The 20,077-nt window shown below is 34.7% G+C and overlaps 1 protein-coding gene and 2 non-coding genes across 6 annotated transcripts; 1 reads left to right on the forward strand and 2 right to left on the reverse strand.

The window, feature by feature from the left end:
• Nucleotides 1-11,764: 11,764 nt before the first annotated feature.
• LOC110793532 (filament-like plant protein 3) lies at nt 11,765-17,048 on the forward strand. 4 transcript variants are annotated; one of them, XM_021998415.2, is made up of 5 exons: nt 11,765-12,269; nt 12,670-12,841; nt 13,455-13,626; nt 14,090-16,104; nt 16,517-17,048. In XM_021998415.2, the coding sequence occupies exons 2-5, from the start codon at nt 12,707-12,709 to the stop codon at nt 16,853-16,855; spliced, it is 2,661 nt and encodes an 886-aa protein (XP_021854107.2). In that variant the 5' UTR covers nt 11,765-12,269; nt 12,670-12,706; the 3' UTR covers nt 16,856-17,048. The 4 variants fall into 4 exon arrangements, with proteins under 4 accessions (XP_021854107.2, XP_021854108.2, XP_021854109.2 ...); XM_021998416.2 differs by having other exon boundaries at nt 11,765-12,265; XM_021998417.2 differs by lacking the exon at nt 11,765-12,269 and adding an exon at nt 12,282-12,385.
• A 298-nt stretch (nt 17,049-17,346) lies between these two features.
• Nucleotides 17,347-17,433, reverse strand: TRNAM-CAU (transfer RNA methionine (anticodon CAU)). Its single transcript is given in 2 exon segments — nt 17,347-17,382; nt 17,396-17,433. It is a non-coding gene; the product is annotated as a tRNA-Met (tRNA).
• A 2,192-nt stretch (nt 17,434-19,625) lies between these two features.
• TRNAM-CAU (transfer RNA methionine (anticodon CAU)) lies at nt 19,626-19,712 on the reverse strand. Its single transcript is given in 2 exon segments — nt 19,626-19,661; nt 19,675-19,712. It is a non-coding gene; the product is annotated as a tRNA-Met (tRNA).
• Between the last annotated feature and the right edge of the window lie 365 nt (nt 19,713-20,077).

Below are 20,077 nucleotides of genomic sequence, written 5' to 3' on the forward strand. Positions count from 1 at the left end.
CCAGCACGAGCCTACGGGCTTTCGTGTCGGGCCGGGCCGTCGTGCCTTAGACTAAAATTACAAAATTTAGCGTGCTTTGTCATGCCGGGTCGAGTCGTGTCGTGTCTTGTCGTGCTTTTTCGAAAAATTAAGGCCCAGGCCCGGCCCCCGGCCCACGACTTCGTGCCCATGCCGTGCCGGGCTTTTTTCGTGCTCGGGCCGGGATTTTTTGTGTCGTGTCAGGTCGGGTCGTGCTTCGGGCCGGCCCAGCCCACAGCCATCTTTATCCACGGGTAGAGGGGAGAAAAGTTTTATTGATCTTGAGAAATACAAATTACATAATCCAACTAGGTTATGACCTAGAGTGTTTAATTGTTTATATAGTACTCTCTAGACGGAGGCGGAAAAAGCCCAAAAAATAGGCCTAAAACAGATAACCCTAGTTCAAAACAACGGGTACCGTGCTGAGACGTTGCAGTAATGGGCTTGACCGATTCAAGGCATTACTCTAACATTATCGTTCATGTTCCGGTGACAATTGTTTTAACATTACTCCGCATTAGTACAATTGTACAAAGCCAACCTCGATAAGTTGTAGTAAAATACAAGTAATTCATGAACACTAGACTTGAACCATTTGTTTTGTATATGGATGGACCATTTGGACCATCTATGACAAATATAACATAGAACACACACAAAATAAACAAGAAAAGTCGACAGAATTTGGTAAGTGATTCACTTCCTCAAGTCTCTATCATGTTCACTATACAACTCATAGAGGTCCCAAATATCCCTTGGAAACTTTGTAATGGATTGCTCTATTATTGCCTTTTTACTAACCCCCCTTCAAATAATCCATTTTGCTACCAGTCAGCACACATGCAGACTACTTGATACTCATAAATCATATTTCCTCCGTAACTTTTTATTTAGATACAGTTTGACTTTTAACACTATTCATATAATTTACTTTGATTATCAATTGTGATTTATACTGAAGAAAAGAAAAATAGTCACGTGGTATCTTGTTATAATCGTTTAATTGTATAGATTTATAATATCAACTTTTTTATAAATTCTACCCATTAATAATTAAAGATATTAATTAATTATTGAAATATTGCATTGGCAAACGTGATAAATAAATGTGTCAACTAAAAAGAAAAACGGGAGAAGTATAATTTTATTTTTATTTTATTATCATTATCATTATTTTCGTATGATCAAGTCTGTACACGAGTTTTAGAATTTGAATTGGCTCGGGTAACTCACTTACTTACAAAAGTATCGTGATTTCTTTTAAAAATGTAAATTTTACGAGGAAGTTAGACACGTTTTCTCTTAAAATTGTGACCCAGCTTAGTTAAAAGAAGAGAGTACGTAAGAGACTTTGTTATTTAAAAAGAAGTCGATATCTTGATAAGCATGTATAAAGTGTCCCAAGGAGTTAACAGAAGAAATTCGCAACGACATATTATGCTTGTATAATCGTTACATGTCCTCATGTATATATTGAGTACGTACAATTCTCACATTATGCTTGTGTAGTCGTTACATGTCTTGAATTCAAATGATTACATGATGGACATTTACCCATACTCAAAAAGTCAAATAATATACACACATTTCGTCATATTTACTTGTTGTTATATAAAATGATGACATGAAGACAATGAAGTTGCATTCAACAATAGTGAGAAAATTTGTGACATGAATTAAAATACTCCAATTGCCATGAAATCAGCTTCATAATTCTCCACTTGAAAGAAGTTTGTGCAACGTGGGGCCAACGTGACGAGCACACTTGTCTGGGAAATTCATATCACACTTAAATATTCATTTGATATCAATTGTTTGTTGGTTTAGTGATGATTGGAGCTGAATTTAGTAGGGAGAATTCGTGTTCGATCCCCCGCAACAATAATTTGGAGGGGCTAGAACCTATCCACCCAATACTCGCCCTGAATCCGGATTAGCCCTAAGGGTGAACCGAGTGTTAACACTAAAATAAATAAATTAATTTGATCAAATTATTATCGATGAAGTATTGACCTAATGATTAAGACTGATATTCAATACATGGTAGATAATAGATTCAAATCTTTTTCCCTTTGTTTGTAATTTGTACGTACTTCATATTGCATTTATAGCTCATTCGATCGAATACCAAAAAGAAAATCAAGCAAAGTATTATTATTCGTTAATGAGCAATCAACACCCTTACTATATATATAATTTATTTATTTTCTTATCAGTATTGTACTACTACGTACAACTTGAAATAAAATAAAGATAAAAAGCAAAATAAGCAAAGTTCATGGACCAACAAATAAAGTGGACCTTGAAAATATAAATATGCATGAAAAAAATATAAACGAGATATTTAACTTATATTAATAAAACTATAATTTAATTAAGATGCGTGCATGCAAGTCTTAATCAAATTATTTGTTCTCATTCTAAATTCAAATAATTACAAACACATACTTCTAATAACAACATGGCATGAATATATGTTGCATGTATTATGTATATACATACACTCATGACCGACAATATTTAATTAATTTATGTGGATACCATAATTTATGCATCAACTAGATGTGGCAAAAAGATTAGCAAGGAAGAAAAGCATCCTAATTGATACCTTTGTTGCAATTAAAGTTAAACTTAGATTTGTAGTACTAATTGTTTGAGCCTTTGAGGTTGTTACAACTTTTACTTAAAAGTACCTTTAAACAATATACGCAGTACTATAACAAGTATATGGCATACATAGGATACATAAGGATTATAATTAGAACATTAATATGTATAGAATTTCAAGAACACACGTTTTAATAAGAATACCTCTCTTATTATCTTTAAGGTAAAATTACTCAAAAACCTTAAACTCACAAATCTCATAAGTTGTGCTACAACCTAGCACCTCCTTATATAAGAAAACCCAACTTATTCCTAATCCTATTAGGTCTCTATTTATATTTAGATAACTCCTAAATACAATCCTACTAGATTTGAAGCCCGTGCAATGCACGGGTTTCTTTCAACTATAAGAAAATGACATAACCTATATATGTTCTTCTATTTTATTAAAATATTGATTAAATATGTAAATTTTATTTCTTAAATTGTAAATCCATTCATGAAGAAATATTATGCATCTCAAATAAAAATAATAATGATATGGAAGATTAAATCCAATAAAACACTTAAAGGATAAACTCAATCCTATATGGAAAAAAGTTAAATGCATAAAAGAAAACAGGAAGTTATAAATTCAAACAGGAAGATAATCATCTATTTACAATAAATTCAGTAATGCAAGGATGAATTTACAATCAAATTAAACCAAAGTAACGAAAAAAGAACTGCACTTGTCTTCTAGTGACTGTAGTCACATACTCACATCTGTTGATTAATCTGTTTTGATAGATACTCATACATGAAGTAAAAACATATTCAATTTAATTATACGTTTGCAAAATTAACAATTAGAAACATACGAAGTACTCAATATAATTATACTTTTTGAAATTTAAGTTTGGTTCACTAATCAATAACTAATCTATTCAAATTAAATAGATTTATGACTTAAAATAGATGCGCTCGATATAGTTAACCAAATTAGTTTTTTTTTTTTGAGGGAAGTTAACCAAATTAGTTCGAAGTACCATCAACAACACTAATCGAAAGTAAACATTTTGAGGTCTTAAACAACCAATATCTCGTTGGAATAATAAGATTGCGAAGTTTTTGTGGGGCAAAGATGTAGATCAAGGAGGAATCCACCTTCTTAGTTGGAATAATATCTCGCTTTCTAAAGAAGGGGGTTTGGGGTCTTAGGTGTGTGAAATCCCTTAATAGAGCTTATTGTATATCCTTAAGTTGTGGTGGAGAATTATCCATCAAGAACAAAACATGGCTGTTAAAGTTATTAAGGATAAATACACCAAGTCTAATAATCTCTTTCGTTCTTTCTCCTATGGTTCTCGTCTTTGGAAATCAATGGGTAAAGTTTGGGACTTGTTTCAAGCTAATATTTTGTGGGTATAGGGAGTGACTCGAAAATCAGTGTTTGGGAGGATAAATGGGTTGGGGAATTCAATCTAAGAGAGCTTTAGCTTATTACAGGCCCTTTGAATTTGGGGGAAGAAAATATGGTGGTGAGCAAAAAAAAAAAACAACCAATTTGCAAAACAAACCTACAACAAAGAAGAAGCAATGGAGGATAGAGAAATAACAACGTCGTCCATAAGAAGTTATAAGACATGGTGATAAACAAAATATATTTGATATTTATCATCTGTAGGTAAAATAGTTTGGAGAAGACTATATTTACCCATGAAACAGTGATGTCATTTAACCGTAATCTATGTTGATCGACATGAAAAAAAAGACCACAATATGCGTGAATGTGAACGACGTTTGTTATGGATGGTTTCATAGGTACAATAATATATAAGAATGAAATATTTGAGGTGGTTCTGTTACACTATAACTTATTCATTAATTAGATAAATTTTGTAAAGCAGTTTGTAAAAAGATACTCCCTCCGTCCCGGAATACTCGACCCGGTTTGACCGGCACAGAGTTTAAGGGACTTGAATTGACTTATTTAATTTAATAGGTAGTAGATGATAGTGGGGTATTATTTTAATATAGTTAGTGGGAGGTGGGTTAAGAGGTGGGGTTGGGGGAGAGTAGGGGTTGAATTTTTAATTATTTTTTGTATGGAGTAGGGGGTAGGTGGGTTAATATGGGTGGAGTGAGAAATAATATAATATTGTTAGAATATTTCCATTTTTAGAAACAGGTCAAGTATTAAGGGACGGCCCGATAAGGAAAACAGGTCAAGTATTCCGGGACGGAGGGAGTATTAATTGTGATAAGTTATCCAATTATATTATTTTTATCTAGAATTTGTTTTTATCTTTTAAGGATCATTAAGTAGTATCATTATTGGAAGAAATGATACACACGTATTCAATCTTTTTATCTTCTTGTCTTCCCCCTAATACCCATAACAAAAAACAAAAAAAAAAAACAATATAAAAAATTGTATGAAACCCATATGGAGTATACTTCTTTTTTTTTTCGAAGAAACATATGGAGTATACTTCTTACTCCGCAGAATTAGTTATAAATACGAATTATAAAGATAATTATAAGTTTAAAAATTATTATTTATTTTTCTAATCTATTTTATTATACGAATTATAAAGATAATTATAAGATTAAAAATTATTATTTATTTTTCTAATCTATTTTATTATTATAATCTTAAAATTTTATTTAGTGACTGGACAATCCTATGTGGACGCTCTAAATGCTCTTGAAAAAACTCCCCTTTATATATATATATTAGATTAGATACCTCTTATATTTAGATAACTCCTAAATATACATAGCTTGATCCTCCAGCTATTTCAAGTTTACAACAACATTCTCCCCCTTAAGCTTGAAATAATCTTCTTTCACATCTCGAATTCCAACAAGACTCCTCATTTCCTTGAATTTATTGTTTCCAAGTGCCTTTGTCAAGATGTCAGCCTTTTGCATATTACCTGGAACGTGCTCAACTTCCACTTGTTCATTCTCAACACATTCACGGATAAAATGATATCTCGTGTGTATATGTTTACTGCGTCCATGGAAAACTGGATTCTTGGTAAGGGCTATTGCAGATTTGTTGTCAACTCGAATTGTCACCTTTTCACATTCTCTACCAGTTACTTCAGCAAAGAGTTCTTGAAGCCAAATAGCTTGTTTTGCAGCTTCCGTGGCTGCCATGAATTCTGCTTCACAAGAGGAGAGTGCTACTGTTTCTTGCTTTTGCGAACACCACGTGATAGGACACTCATCAAAGTAGAAAACATGGCCAGTTGTGCTCTTCCCATCATCCACGTCAACATTGTGGCTGCTGTCACTATACCCTACTAGTCCCGTACCATTGGATCGCTTAAAAGTAAGTCCAAAAGACAATGTTCCTCGTAAGTACCTTAGAACTTGTTTTAGGGCTGCTCCATGAGACTCCTTTGGTTCTTGCATGTATCGACTAAGAACACCAACACTGAAAGAGAGATCAGGTCTTGTGTGAAGTAAGTATCGGAGACACCCAATACTCCTTCTATAATCCTTTTCATCAATGCAACGTTCTTCAAGTCTCTTTGATAGCTTTATATTTTGATCCATTGGTACTTGAGATGTATTGCACTCATTCATTCCAGCTTCTTCCAGAATTTTAGACGCATACCTTTCCTGGTTTAGTGTTATACCATCCTTGTGTTGGAGTACTTCAATACCAAGATAATACGTTAGCTTTCCAAGATCACTCATCTCAAACTTTGTTGCCATTTCTTTCTTAAACTCGAGTATCATATCAAGATTTGAACCCGTAACTAAGAGATCATCTACATATACGGCTACAACCAAAAGGTGTCCTTTCTCCTCCTTTCTATACAGTGATGGTTCCTTGGAACACTTATTAAAGCCTAACTCTTTAAGAATCTTGTTCAATTTCTCATTCCACGCCCTAGGTGCTTGCTTTAATCCGTAAAGTGCTTTGTTCAGTTTGTACACCTTATCTTCACTTCCTTTGATCTCGAACCCTTCTGGTTGGGTGACATATACTACTTCCTTCAATTCTCCATGTAGAAACGCGGTTTTTACATCCAGATGATGTATCTCCCAACCATTTGAGGCAGCTAGAGCAATGATGAATCGAATTGTCTCAATGCGTGCTACCGGGGCAAAGACTTCATCAAAATCAATACCAAATCTTTGTACATACCCTTTCGCAACTAATCTTGCTTTATGTTTGTTGATACTTTTGTCAGGATTACGTTTTGTCTTGAAAACCCATTTCAGCCCAATTGCCTTGGCTCCAACTGGTAGATCAACCAAGTTCCATGTCTTATTCTTGGTTATCGATGAGAGCTCATCTTCACAAGCCTTTACCCAATGCTTTGTTTTCTTTGCTTCATTAAAGTCCCAAGGTTCCTCATTAATCAAGATTAGAAGACGTTCACACTCAACTTCCGCAAGACAAACATAATCATTCAAATATGCCGGTTTCACACTCGGTCTTGATGATCTTCTTACAGGAGCTTGGTCATCAGCTAAGTCTTCACTGATTTCACGATCGGAGCTTTCTGTTTCATAGTTTGGAGCTCTTTCTGGGTTGTCCTCGTTATCACTCATAATTCGAGTGTTACAATCCCCTCCTTCATTATGATCAACTCCTTCAATTTCTATGGTGCTTACATCTTCACTTATACCTCTATTACCAAATTCTCCTAAGTCAATAATGAACGTTCCTGAGTCTTTACTTGCTTCTCCTTCAATGTTGTTCCAGCTCCAACTTTTATCTTCATCGAATATTACATCACGACTCACTATTATTTTTGAGGTTGAAGGATCAAATAGACGATAGGCCTTTGACCCCGGTTCTGTCCCTAAGTGTACCAATTTCCTTGATCTATCATCTAGCTTCTTCCTTCCTATAGCTTCTGTCCTTGTATACCCGATACAACCAAATACTCTAAGGTGTTCAATGTTAGGTTTCTTCCCCTTAAGCACTTCGTATGGAGTTTGTGTAGCTAAAGATCTAGTTGCAACTCTATTGATTAGGTAAGTAGCATGCCTCACAGCCTCTCCCCATAGATAGTTTGGTAAACTCTTGTGTTTTAAGATACACCTAGTCATCTCTAAGAGTGTTCGATTGCGTCTTTCGACTACCCCGTTTTGTTGAGGTGAATAGGGTGCAGTCAAGTGTCTTTTTATGCCATTTTTATCACAGTAAGCTTGAAACTCGTGTGACATAAACTCTCCACCCCTATCAGTTCGGAACGTTTTGATTACAGTTCTCGTTTCCTGTTCAGCAAGCATCTTGAAGTTCTTGAATTTATCAAGAGCTTCACTCTTCTCCTTTAACAAAATAGTCCACATGTAGCGTGAGTAATCATCAATGAGTACGAATACATACCTCTTATGAGCTGGTGTACAGGGTGTGATAGGGCCACATAGATCCCCATGAATAAGTTCAAGAATTTGAGTAGCTCGATAAGAGGTGGCTTGTGGAAAGGGCTGCCTTGTTTGTTTCCCACGAAGACATGATTCGCACGTTTCCTTTTCTACTACGACTTTTGGTATACCAGTTACTAACTCTTTGTTGATCATTAGTTTCATTGTCTCCAAGTTAACGTGACCTAGTCGTGCGTGCCACTTTGATGATTCACTTGATGTTGTTAACTGCAAACACTTGATGTTTTCTACCTCCAATATGACCTTGTAAAGACGATTCTTTGATCTGGTTGTCTTCACCAATAATTGACCTAATCGATTATAGAGCATCAATTGATCTTCTTTCATACTTACTTCACATCCTGCTTCTGTCGCTTGACCAAGGCTTATGATATTACTTCTCAAATCTGGTATATAGTATATGTTGCTCAAGACCTTCTTTTCACCGGTTTTGAACAAGAATCGAATAGAACCTTTACCTTTTATATCGATACGGGAATCATCTCCAAATCTCACTTTTCCCTTGACTGTTTCATCAAGATCCAGGAAGAACTTACGATTTCCACACATATGATTGCTTGCACCATTATCGAGGTACCATATATCCTTTGTGTCTAGTTCACCTTCAAACTTGCTTGGTTGCACCTTTTGCTCATTGAGATACACCACCTCGTGCATCATCAATCCATCGGCTTCTTGAGTGTCATCATCTTTCTTCTCCATGGCTTCTTGGAGTTTAAGCAGTCTATCAGGGCATTCAGAAGCATAGTGACCTTTCTTATCACAACGATAGCATGTTATAGATTCTTTGTCTCGTTTTTGATAATTCCCATATCGTCCACGACCTCTTCCTCTCCATTGAAAGCTACCCCCTCGTCCTCTTCCTCTATTGCCTCCATAGTTATCTTGATTATATTGTGGAGAATTAGTGTTGACATACATGAGTTTGCCTTGATCATTGTACTCAGTTTGATCTTCTTCTTCTACTTCCTCACTGATTCTTTCTTCATAGGCCTTTAGTCTCCCAACAATATCCTCAAAGCTTGTGGTATTGAGGTCAAGAACTTGTTCGAGAGAGGCAACAATGTGTATGTATCTCTTTCTTGGTAGACTCTTAAGAAATTTCTTAACCAGTTTTGGTTCCTCAATGGTTTGTCCCAAAGCAACAGATTTTGAGGAAAGTTCTGAGATCTTACCGACAAAGTCATCAATCTTGTCAGTTTCTTTCATCTTTAATCTATCGAACTCGGCCATTAGGGTTTGTAGTCTGGCTTCTTTCACTCGATCAGCTCCAACATGCCTAGCCTTTATAGCATCCCAGACTCCTTTTGAAGTGTCAAGATCTCCAACTTGTAAAATCAGTGCCTCGGGTATAGATTGGAACAGTAAGGCTATGGCCATGTTGTTCTTGTCATCATCCTTTGTTCCCGGGTCAATGGTTTCCCATACTTTGTGAACCTTGAGTGCCACCTTCATACGTATAGACCAAACTGTGTAGTTTGTGTTATTGAGCATTGGACACTTAATGGATGAAGGTCCGATTTCTTTGGCTTTGATTGCCGCATCCTTTTCTTCGTCGTCTCCCATGGTTGTTTCTCCTTGGATCTTACTGTGGTCGACTTCTTTGGCTCTGATACCAAGTATAGAATTTCAAGAACACACGTTTTAATAAGAATACCTCTCTTATTATCTTTAAGGTAAAATTACTCAAAAACCTTAAACTCACAAATCTCATAAGTTGTGCTACAACCTAGCACCTCCTTATATAAGAAAACCCAACTTATTCCTAATCCTATTAGGTCTCTATTTATATTTAGATAACTCCTAAATACAATCCTATTAGATACCTCTTATATTTAGATAACTCCTAAATATACATAGCTTGATCCTCCAGCTATTTCAAGTTTACAACAACAATATGTATAGTATTTTTTTTTTACTGGAAAAAATAATTTCATTAATAATCAGTCATACGGCATCTACAATGATAATTACAATCAAAACAACTACTATTCTGCATCCTAAATCACATCTCGTATTCCACCGCTTTTAGCTTAACGCGAGCAATGACTTTCGATATTTTCGCATCTTTCCAAGTAGAGCCCTACACAATCTGCGCACGAATTGTTCTAATCGACAAATTGGTGATAAACTCTAAACCTGTATGAATCCAAATCTCCTTCCCAATTATTAAAACCCTAAAAAAATTCTCGGGCGAGAATCAAGAACTAGAAAACTCTAGGAAAAACCCAAATAAATTGGGAACAACCCAAAAATAAATTGGGAACCAATCAACGGAAAAAAGAAAAAAAAACCCAAAACAAGACAAAACGTAAAGAAAAAAACAATGAAAAAACAAGAAAAATGGTCGAAAATAGTCTAATTTCCGAAGAAATTAGACTATTTCCGGCCTAAGCGGCAAAGAAAATTAAAACCCTAAAAGATGAGAGGGAAGAGAGAAAAAGGAGAGAGAGAGGAGCGGCTACGAGCCTACGACTAACCAATGTGGATGTTAGAGAGTATTTATATGTATAGATAGTTATGTTTGAGAGTGACTCAAATATTGACCTGTGTAATTGAGTTGACTAAGTTAAATAGATGTTGGTTCAATAAGATCTTTCTTCTAATATAGTCATAGGCTAACTACAAGTAAAAGTTCACATATATATTTCTAAAACAAGAGTGATAAACCAAGATTAATATTTCATTAGAGAAAATGCATATGAAATATAAAAATGTGTTAAGCAAAAGTAGTAGTAGTACTAGCAATAGAAATTTATATAACTTGTACGAAGTATGTCAGGAAATATTTTATCTAAGTTTATCTAATTTTATTTTTCTAAACTATGTTTTTTTTTTCTTTAGTAAATTTTTTGAACTATAATGCTTCGTATGAAATAAGTTAAAAACAAGTTAAGGAGAACACGCAACACTTATATTTAAACAAATCATAACCTAAGTTGAGAGATAGCTAGCAATTTTAGGATTGAGATCATTGATTTCATCTTTTACAACTTTATTCAAATGCATACTTATTAAAATTAATAAAAAGTACAAGAAAATGAAATCCTTAACAAAAACCTTATATTTAGTTCAGTATGCTTTTCATTTTCCGTGTTCTGTTTTTTGAAAAGTAAAATAATATAAATATGAAAACAAGAAAAGTACTTCGTAGTTTTTAGGTTTTTGTTGTCAACCAATACTTTTTTTCTCTAGCTTAGACATAGTCACAATAGGTATTGTTGTTTTGTAATTCATGATTCAATGTAAGTCATACGACTTTCAAAATCATAAACCAAAAAACTGAACTGACAATGATAACGAACGAGCTCTTAAAATTAAATTACAGATTTACAGTTACAACCTACAAAACCCATGAAAACTCAATTTGATTGATTAATTATTTAATACTAATGTCTAATATGTACACGAGGAAAAGTAATCGCCATCACACAAATATTTTGAGAAAAACTACCCAAACATGACAAACAATAGAAAATTTCAACAACCCACATTATTAGGCTTTAAGGTGATAGGCAAGCTAGGCAAGGTAAGTACTCTCTTCATCCATTACACAAATTTGATCAAACATCAATGGAATTGAACTAGTTGAGTTAAATCACATCTTCCAATGGCGGGAATCAAGCCATACAATTTGAATAACATTTTTTTGTATTCATTTTTTATTTAATTGACCCCACTTCCCAATTTTTCCTCAAAGAAAACCTAGATTTGAAAGAAAAAATAATTGCACAAAAGTCTTGCTCTTTCTATTTCTCTCTCTTACTCAGCTCGTCTTCACATCATCACATGTTCTTATATCTTTCCATCATAATTGAAACCCCACTAAACTCAAAAAATTAAAAATTAAAAATTAAAAATTAAAAAAACTAAATTAATTTTCAACAATCCCAACTCCTAATTTCACACTATGACATTCTTCAGATCCCCTGTTTTTTATTTCCTTTTTTATTTTTTGGGGATTTGAGATTTACCCTTTTAAATTCATTGATTAATTAACTCATTTCAGCTTCTGGGTATGTTTGTTTTAATCAAAGATTCAATCTTTCTGCTATTTTAATTAGTGGGTATTTCTCATTTCTGCTTTTTTAAAATGATTTTTTGAATAAATTTTTGTGGGTCATCTTTATAATCATAATCAACTTTCTCTGTCCTCCCATCCCTTTCTTCTTCTCTTCTATTTGGCGATGTTTACAAGCTTTATACAGTACGTCACTGTATCCAGAGAGGGACTTTGGTAGGTAACAATCAAACACCCCCTTTTCTTTAAATTTTAATTTTGAAGTAATTTCCAAGTTTTTCCCAGAAATTTGCAAAATTCCAGTAATTTTCTGACTCTAGTCATCTATCAGTAGAGGTTAGAACAGAAGAGAATTGAATTCCAAGCAAAGTTTTTAAATTTCAAAAAAATTAAAAAATCAATTTTTTCTGAGGTGATTTGAGTAGAAAATTTGACACATTTCATTGTCAAACATCAATAGTTTGTTGGCAAGCACCAACTTTTTTGTTAAAAAAATCCATCTTATCTAGTATTCTGATCCTTAAATTTGCACAATTGTGATTGACTCACCAACAGAAATTCTGAATTTGTAAGCTGTTAGTGAATTTGGGGCAAAAATCTGAACTTTTTATTTTTGAAAGGTGATGAAGTAAAGTGGGATCAAGGTGAATTTAACTGATGGACCGCCGGAGTTGGTTATGGAGGAGGAGGTCATCGGACAAAAGTCCGGGAGGCGAGACCGACAGCTCGATATCAGGATCAGGATCAGGATCATTATCATCTCCTTCTGAGAGGTTTTCAGATGAGCACCAGGTTTGTCATTTGATCATATTGTGTTCAATTTAATTCAAATCTTGGTAATTTTGTCAATTATAGTAATGTAATGGTAGTTTGTTCTTATTACAATGTGCTCATTTTAGTTCAAATCTAGCAAAATCTTGTCATAATGATGGATTTATGGGTGTTAAATTGTTAGTTATTGCCAGTTTAGTCCTAAATTTTGGTTATCTTGGAAGGTGATCGAAATGGGATTCATATTCTACTTCAGAATTCAGATTAGGGAATTTTGTGAACATCAAAATTGACTGAAGATTCAAAGTATATGAAATTATCTCATACTAATTAGTACAATTTTGGAATTCGGCTGATAGCCTGTGTTGAACTTGAATACTTGATTATAGATTTTTGCGTAAATCTCATGTTTTGTTCTCGAAAAATATATGTAGCCAAGCACACCATGGAACTGATTAGTTTGGTGCTTTTGGTTGTAAGTTTAAGTACGGAGTATAATTTGACACGCGTGCTTTCTTACTGAAGGAAATACCCAAATCAAAATATGCAATGACAGCAAGTTTTTCTAGTTAATTGCAATTGATTGTGTAATAATGTAATGCGAGTCTGATTAAGCTTTCCACATTCTTCAAAGGCATCTCCAAATCAAAATACAGAAGTCACCTCGAAAGTTGCACCTCCTGATGAAGATGCCAATGACGGTGTGAGAATTCTGACTGAGAAACTATCTGCTGCTATTGCAACTATTAGTGCAAAAGAGGAATTGGTAAAGCAGCATTCCAAAGTTGCAGAGGAAGCTGTTACAGGTGAAATATGTTGATTTATTTTTCCCGAATATAATGCATGCTTGTGCAATCACATTTAGGGCAACTCCAATGGTGAGCTACAAGATGGTGTAGCTAATTTTGACACATCAAATTCCTAGCTACAATTTTGATTTAAGTTACAAAGTTTCACATTGGTTGGCTATAATACCTTGTAGCTCCCTATAATAATATTTAATTTAAACAATTTATTTATTCGATCCAAAACAAATTATTCAATATCCAACAAGATTTTGAGCTACCTGCTCAAAATAACTACTAGCTGCTTATGTCATTGATGTACCAACGGTCCTTTTTTTAACCACTGGAGTTGCCCTTAGCATCATGTAGCTCATTATCGTGGCTAGACCTTTCGGTTTTAGAGAGCTTTTATCAATTCCATATAGGAAATTTTTCTCCAACCGTTTGCTGATTTTTTTTTTTTTGTAACTTGACTGAATCTTAGGTTGGGAAAAGGCTGATAATGAGGTAGTCACTTTAAAACAACAGCTTGATATTGCAACTAAGAAAAACTCAGCACTTGAGGATAGGATAGTCCATCTTGATGGGGCCCTCAAGGAGTGCTTGAGGCAGTTGCGGCACATGAGAGACGATCAAGATGAGAAAATTCAAGAAGCCCTTTCTAAAAAGTCACAGGATTCAGAATCAAAAAAATCTGAGTTGGATGTCCCAATGTCTGATATTCTAGCCCGACTTGAAACCGCGAATGCTAAAGTGGCAGCTGCTGCCTCTTTGGAGTCTGATCTTCGCCTCAAACTGGGTTCTGTTGAGAAGGAAAATGCTTCTTTGCATCTCGAACTCCGTTCTCGAACAGAAGATTTAGAAATAAGGACTCTTGAGAGGGATTTAAGCACAAAATCCGCGGAAACAGCCAGTAAACAACACTTAGAGAGCATAAAGAGAGTTGCTAAACTCGAGGCTGAATGCCGTAGGTTAAAAACCGTGGCTCGTAAAGCAACTTCATTTAATGACTCCAAGTCGGTCAATGATAGTCAATCAGATAGTGGAGAAAGGTTATCTGATTATGAACCGAGCCATTCAGATTCATGGACATCTACCCTTAAACTTGGAAAAACTCCCTCAAAAACCCACATGGCCCCACCTTCACCTGATATCGGTCTCATGGATGATTTCCTAGAGATGGAGAAGTTAGCAGCTCTTCCGGAGAATGGAAATAGAAGCTGCTCTCCTGGAACTGCAACTTCGATTGACAAATATAGTAGCAATGAACTTGATGCCATGTTAAATAGAATAGCTGGACTTGAGCAGAATATTGAGACTGTTGAATCAGAAAAAACAGATTTAGCTTCGGCATTATCTCAATGCCAGAATAAATTGAAGATTTCAGAAGCTCAGTTGAGTTCGTGTCAGAATCAACTAAGGATATCACAAGCACAGTTGAGAGAAGCAAATAAAAAGATAGGGATGTTTCAGGCTGAGTTGGATTTGGCAAATGAGTTGAGACAGGCGATTGATTTAGAGCTCGATGATGCCAATGTAAGAAGGGAAGAGGCAGAGTCCCTTCATAAAGCAATTGAGGAAGAGAGAGAAAATCTGCTGTCTGAAATCAGTTTTCTAGAGGGTGAGACTGAAAAGGAGAGGGCTTTATACACAGATTCTTCAGCACAGTGTCGGGTTTTGGAAGATGAACTTTCTAGAATGAAACATGAACTTGAAACATGGAAAAATCAGTTAACATCTATGAATAAATTGAAAGAAGCAGCAGAATCACATTTGAAGGATGTAAATGCAGAAACCAAATCACTGCTTGCTAAGATTGGATCTTTGGAGAAGACGGCAGAAAAGGAGAGACAGTTGTCTGCAGATTTTAGTGCTAAGTGTAAAATGTTAGAGAACGAGCTTTCAAAAATGAAACATGATGGTGATACCAAATCGCTGCGTGCTAAGATTGGATCTTTGGAGAAGACGGCAGAAAAGGAGAGACAGTTGTCTGCAGATTTTAGTGCTAAGTGTAAAATGTTAGAGAACGAGCTTTCGAAAATGAAACATGATGGTGATACCAAATCGCTGCGTGCTAAGATTGGATCTCTGGAGAAGACGGCAGAAAAGGAGAGACAGTTGTCTGCAGAATTTAGTGCTAAGTGTAAAAAGTTGGAGAACGAGCTTTCGGAAGTGAAACATGATGCTGACACGTGGCAAAGTCAATTAGCTTCAACGAAAGGGTCGAAGGATGCTGTTAATCAAGAGCTTCAGATGACAAATGCAAAGAAAGAAGAAGCAGAAACACAACTTAAAGCCGTACTTGCCAAAGTTGGTTCGTTAGAACATGAGGTGGAAAAGGAAAGGGCAAGGTCTTCAGGATTAGCTGTTAAGTGTAGGAAGTTGGAATTTCAGGTATCGAACTTGAAATCTGAAGCTGAATTTCAGCTGTCAAACATCAAATCTAAAGCTGAATTTCAGGTTTCACCGATCTCAAAGGAGGAGTTGGATAAACAGCAGGTCAGTTTACTATTTTACTTCGTCGAAATTTACTGAATTTTTTTAGACCAGAATTTTTTGCTGAACTTTCATATAGACAGGCTTAGCAACAGGCTTTTAAAGTTTTTGAATTGGTAAATACCAAAATAAAAATAAAAATTAACAGCTCGAATTTGATGCAAGCATAAAATTATGCTGTACTTTTTTCAGGTTATTTTCCCTCTGAGGACAAAATAAATTGTTCAATCAATCAGATTGTAGAATCTTTCAGATAACAAAAAAATAAGGTGTTGGTGATTTATGATCATACCAAATTTTAACCAAGTTTGTGTGATATGAATTGATCATAAAACTACATTGACAAATGGGAGAATAAAACATTAAACAGCAATATATCTTACAATGTTTTGTAAAATGTTTGTATGTATGACAGGAAAAGGAGCTAGCTGTAGCTGCAACTAAAATGGCAGAGTGTCAGAAGACGATTGCATCACTTGGAAACCAACTGAAATCCCTCGCAAAACTCGAGGATCTCTTCTTGGATTCAGAGAATTTGTTGGAGGTATCTGAAAAAGAGTCACAGCTTCTTCATAATGATGAAAAACCAGATACATTATCTTCTGAAACTGCTCAAAATACTTCAACAACCAGTAAAGAGGATGACCAAAAGTCAGCAAAAGATGATGCTAAAGCGGCTATGTCATTAGAGAAGAGGGATAAACATGGTTTTGGAAACTTATTTTCGCGAACCAAGAGCACAGCTAGAAGCTAGAATCCGTAAGAATGAATTACGAAGTATAAGAGTTGAGATAAAAATAAGTTCTGACGTAGTGTTTATCCTGAAGCCAGTGCCGCGGATTTGTACATCATTACTTTTGTGTACAGGCAATTTTATAAACTTATGTTAACTCTGTTGATCCACATTTTTGATTGGCAAGGTATAAAGAAAGTTTTGTATATCTCTACTTCAATTTTTTTTTTTTTTGCTATAAGTACTCCCTTTAATTCTGTTAACTAAAATGTAACTTATATTAGTAGGAGCAATAATTTGGTTAATTTTTTGTTAAACGAATTTGATGTTGCAAAATGGCATTTGATATTACTCCCGTCTTTACACTGTGTCGATATAATAAAATAATATAGATTTTGAAACAAAAGAGATTTACAACGAAGAATCAAGCACTAATGTGTGATGAAAGGATGAATGTTGTAAAATGACAATTGAAAGATGAGTGAAATTGGTTCCAAAATAAAAACAAAAATTGGGGTGAGAGAGGCTCGAACTCTCGACCTCAGGATCACTCAACTAAGCTATGAGACCTACGCGCTAGCCAACTGCGCCACCACCCCATTTGTCATTTAATTTGGAAGATAAATTAAGGTTTGTACATCTTTACTTCATTTATTTATTTTTTTACTTCATCTTTAATTCTTTTAACTAAAATGTAAAATATATTTAGCAGGAGCAATAATTTGATTCATTTTTTGTTAAACGAATTTGATGTTGCAAAATGACAGCTGATATTAGATTTTGGAACAAAAGAGATTTACAAGGAAGAATCAAGCACTAATGGGTAGGAATTGCAACGGGTCCAGAACCCTACCCTTAAATAAGGATATGAATTTTATTTTTTTAGACGCTATACTCTATAGGGGAAGGGAGGGTAGGGTATGTGTATATGAGGTATCGGGTTATGAGATTTCGGATTATCGGGTAGGATATGAGTATATGAGGTTTCGGGTAGGGTAGGATAAGGCATAAGGGTCCCTTTTCAGACCCAGACCTTAACCAAAGCCTAAACTAGACCCGCTCAAGTTTTAAGGGGAAAAAAAATATCCTAAAACAATTTACAAAATCACATCTACTCCTCTAAAAGTCAGCTAGCACTACCACACTTTAAGTAAAAGAAACCTCTAACATTGACGTTGTGTCGTTGAGAACTTGAGATTTTGTAATTTGTGAGCTTAGTATATTAAATTGTGATGTGTTTTAGGAAAGATAAGGATGATTTTCGGACACCGGCTATTTATTTGTTTTAAATTGTCATATTAATCATTGGTCATGTTTGTTCTTTTTTGCATTACATATAATTATATATTAAAAGCTAATAAAAGTTATCGAAAAAATAGGCATCCCATATCCTACCGGACCCTAAACGCAACCCATATCCTACCAGACTCATATATAGGGTCCCGGTAAGGGTCTTGTAATTTAGACCCTATAAGGTAAGGTAGGGTATGAGTATACGTCAAAAAATTAGGGTTTGGGTATTTCTAGACTCTACCTAGACCTGGAAAATGGATTGTTTGGATCCGATTCGGTTCGGGTCCATTCGGATCGGGTAATTTTGTGTCACTTTCACTTTGGATCGGGTTTTGGTATGGGTCGGGTCCATTCGGGTCCATTCGGGTTTCTAGTTTAATTCGATTTTTTGATGCTCGGATCGGGTCGAATTTGGGTCAAGTCATTATCGGTTCGCTTCATTTCAGATCGGATCATATCAGATTGGCTCTTTTCGGATTAGTTCGGATATTTTCGAGTTAGATCGGACTTTTCACGTTTCAAGTTTTGAGTTGGCAATTTGATTTATATTTGGTCATCATTCGTAAAATATTCAATTATTTTTAATATTATATGTAACAATATTTCTTACTCCGTACAAAATAATTAAGGGATAAGCGTATACAGTTCGAGATTACTGGTTTACTGTATGGAAATTTTAGTAAACGACAAGGGTTACATTTTCACATTGTTACAAGTGATAATTTAGGTGACTCTAGTCTTACTTCTACTAATGTATGGTCGAGAAGACGAAACATGAAATATGGACAAATATAACAATATATATTGGTGATTAATAGAGGATTATCATGATTTAGTAAAGTAACTAGTATTCAAACTCTCGATTATTTCATAGATACTATGTGGTTATTATTAATAATAATAATAATAATAATAATAATAAAAGTTAAAAAAACTTGTGGTATTTAGTTTGAACTAATGATAAATTTGAGTTGTTCTTTGGTACAAATTGGTTTTGGATCTCCAGTTCGGATCAGTTTCGGGTTGATTCATATTTTACAGCTATTTTCGGTTCGGGTTACTTCGATTTCGGATGAAGATTGGTTCGGGCCGATTCGGATAACGCCTCATTTCGGGTTAAAATAATTCGCATCGGTTTCGATTTCAGTTAGGGTAAATTTGGATTTCGGGTTGATTTTGGGTCGTCATTTCGGATCCAAATCGAGTAATTAATGGATCGAATCATTCGGATATGGCCATTTTTGTCAGGTTTGAGTCTACCCAGACCCTATTCATTGACATCCCTACAAATGTGTGAAAAATGATGAATGTTGTAAAATGACAATTGAAATCGAGTAATTAATGTATGGAATCATTTGGATATGGCCATTTTTTTACAGATTTGACGCTACCAAGATCCTACCTATTGACATCCCTATAAATGTGTGAGAAATGATGAATGTTGTAAAATGACAATTGAAAGATGATTTGAAGTTGGTTCTAAAAAAATAAAAACAAATGGGGTGAGAGAGGCTCGAACTCTCGACCTCAGGATCACTCAACTTAGCTATGAGACCTACGCGCTAGCCAACTGCGCCACCACCCCATTTGGAAGTTATTTTGAACAATTTGTTTTTACTTTTTTGTCAACACTACATTCAAATCAAACCGATTTCGTTAAATGCCACCGTCATTGAATGTCTAAGTGGAAATTTCTTTAATGGTTTTCTATTTTAATTTTATCAAGGATACGACAAAAGTTAGGAAAGACTAATATCAATATTGTATTCTAACTAATTGATGAAAACGGGAAAGAGTTAAGTATGGACGTGTTGTATTAGTTTAAGGGTGTGTTCTCAAGTTAACAACTTATAGAACCTGAATTTATTTGAACTTATCTGAATTATAAAAACTTATTTCACTTATTGGATTTTATAGGAACTTATATGACCTTGTAGGACCTTATTAAAT

This window comes from Spinacia oleracea, chromosome 4, assembly GCF_020520425.1.
Source record: "Spinacia oleracea cultivar Varoflay chromosome 4, BTI_SOV_V1, whole genome shotgun sequence".
Lineage (NCBI taxonomy): Eukaryota > Viridiplantae > Streptophyta > Magnoliopsida > Caryophyllales > Amaranthaceae > Spinacia > Spinacia oleracea.

Bases quoted from the DNA above. Each gene is read 5' to 3' on its own strand.
- LOC110793532 (XM_021998415.2), top strand. From the start codon at position 12,707: ATGGACCGCCGGAGTTGGTTATGGAGGAGGAGGTCATCGGACAAAAGT. The intron at 12,842-13,454 runs GTTTGTCATTTG...CATTCTTCAAAG, and splicing joins GGTTTTCAGATGAGCACCAG to GCATCTCCAAATCAAAATAC. The intron at 16,105-16,516 runs GTCAGTTTACTA...TATGTATGACAG, and splicing joins AGGAGTTGGATAAACAGCAG to GAAAAGGAGCTAGCTGTAGC.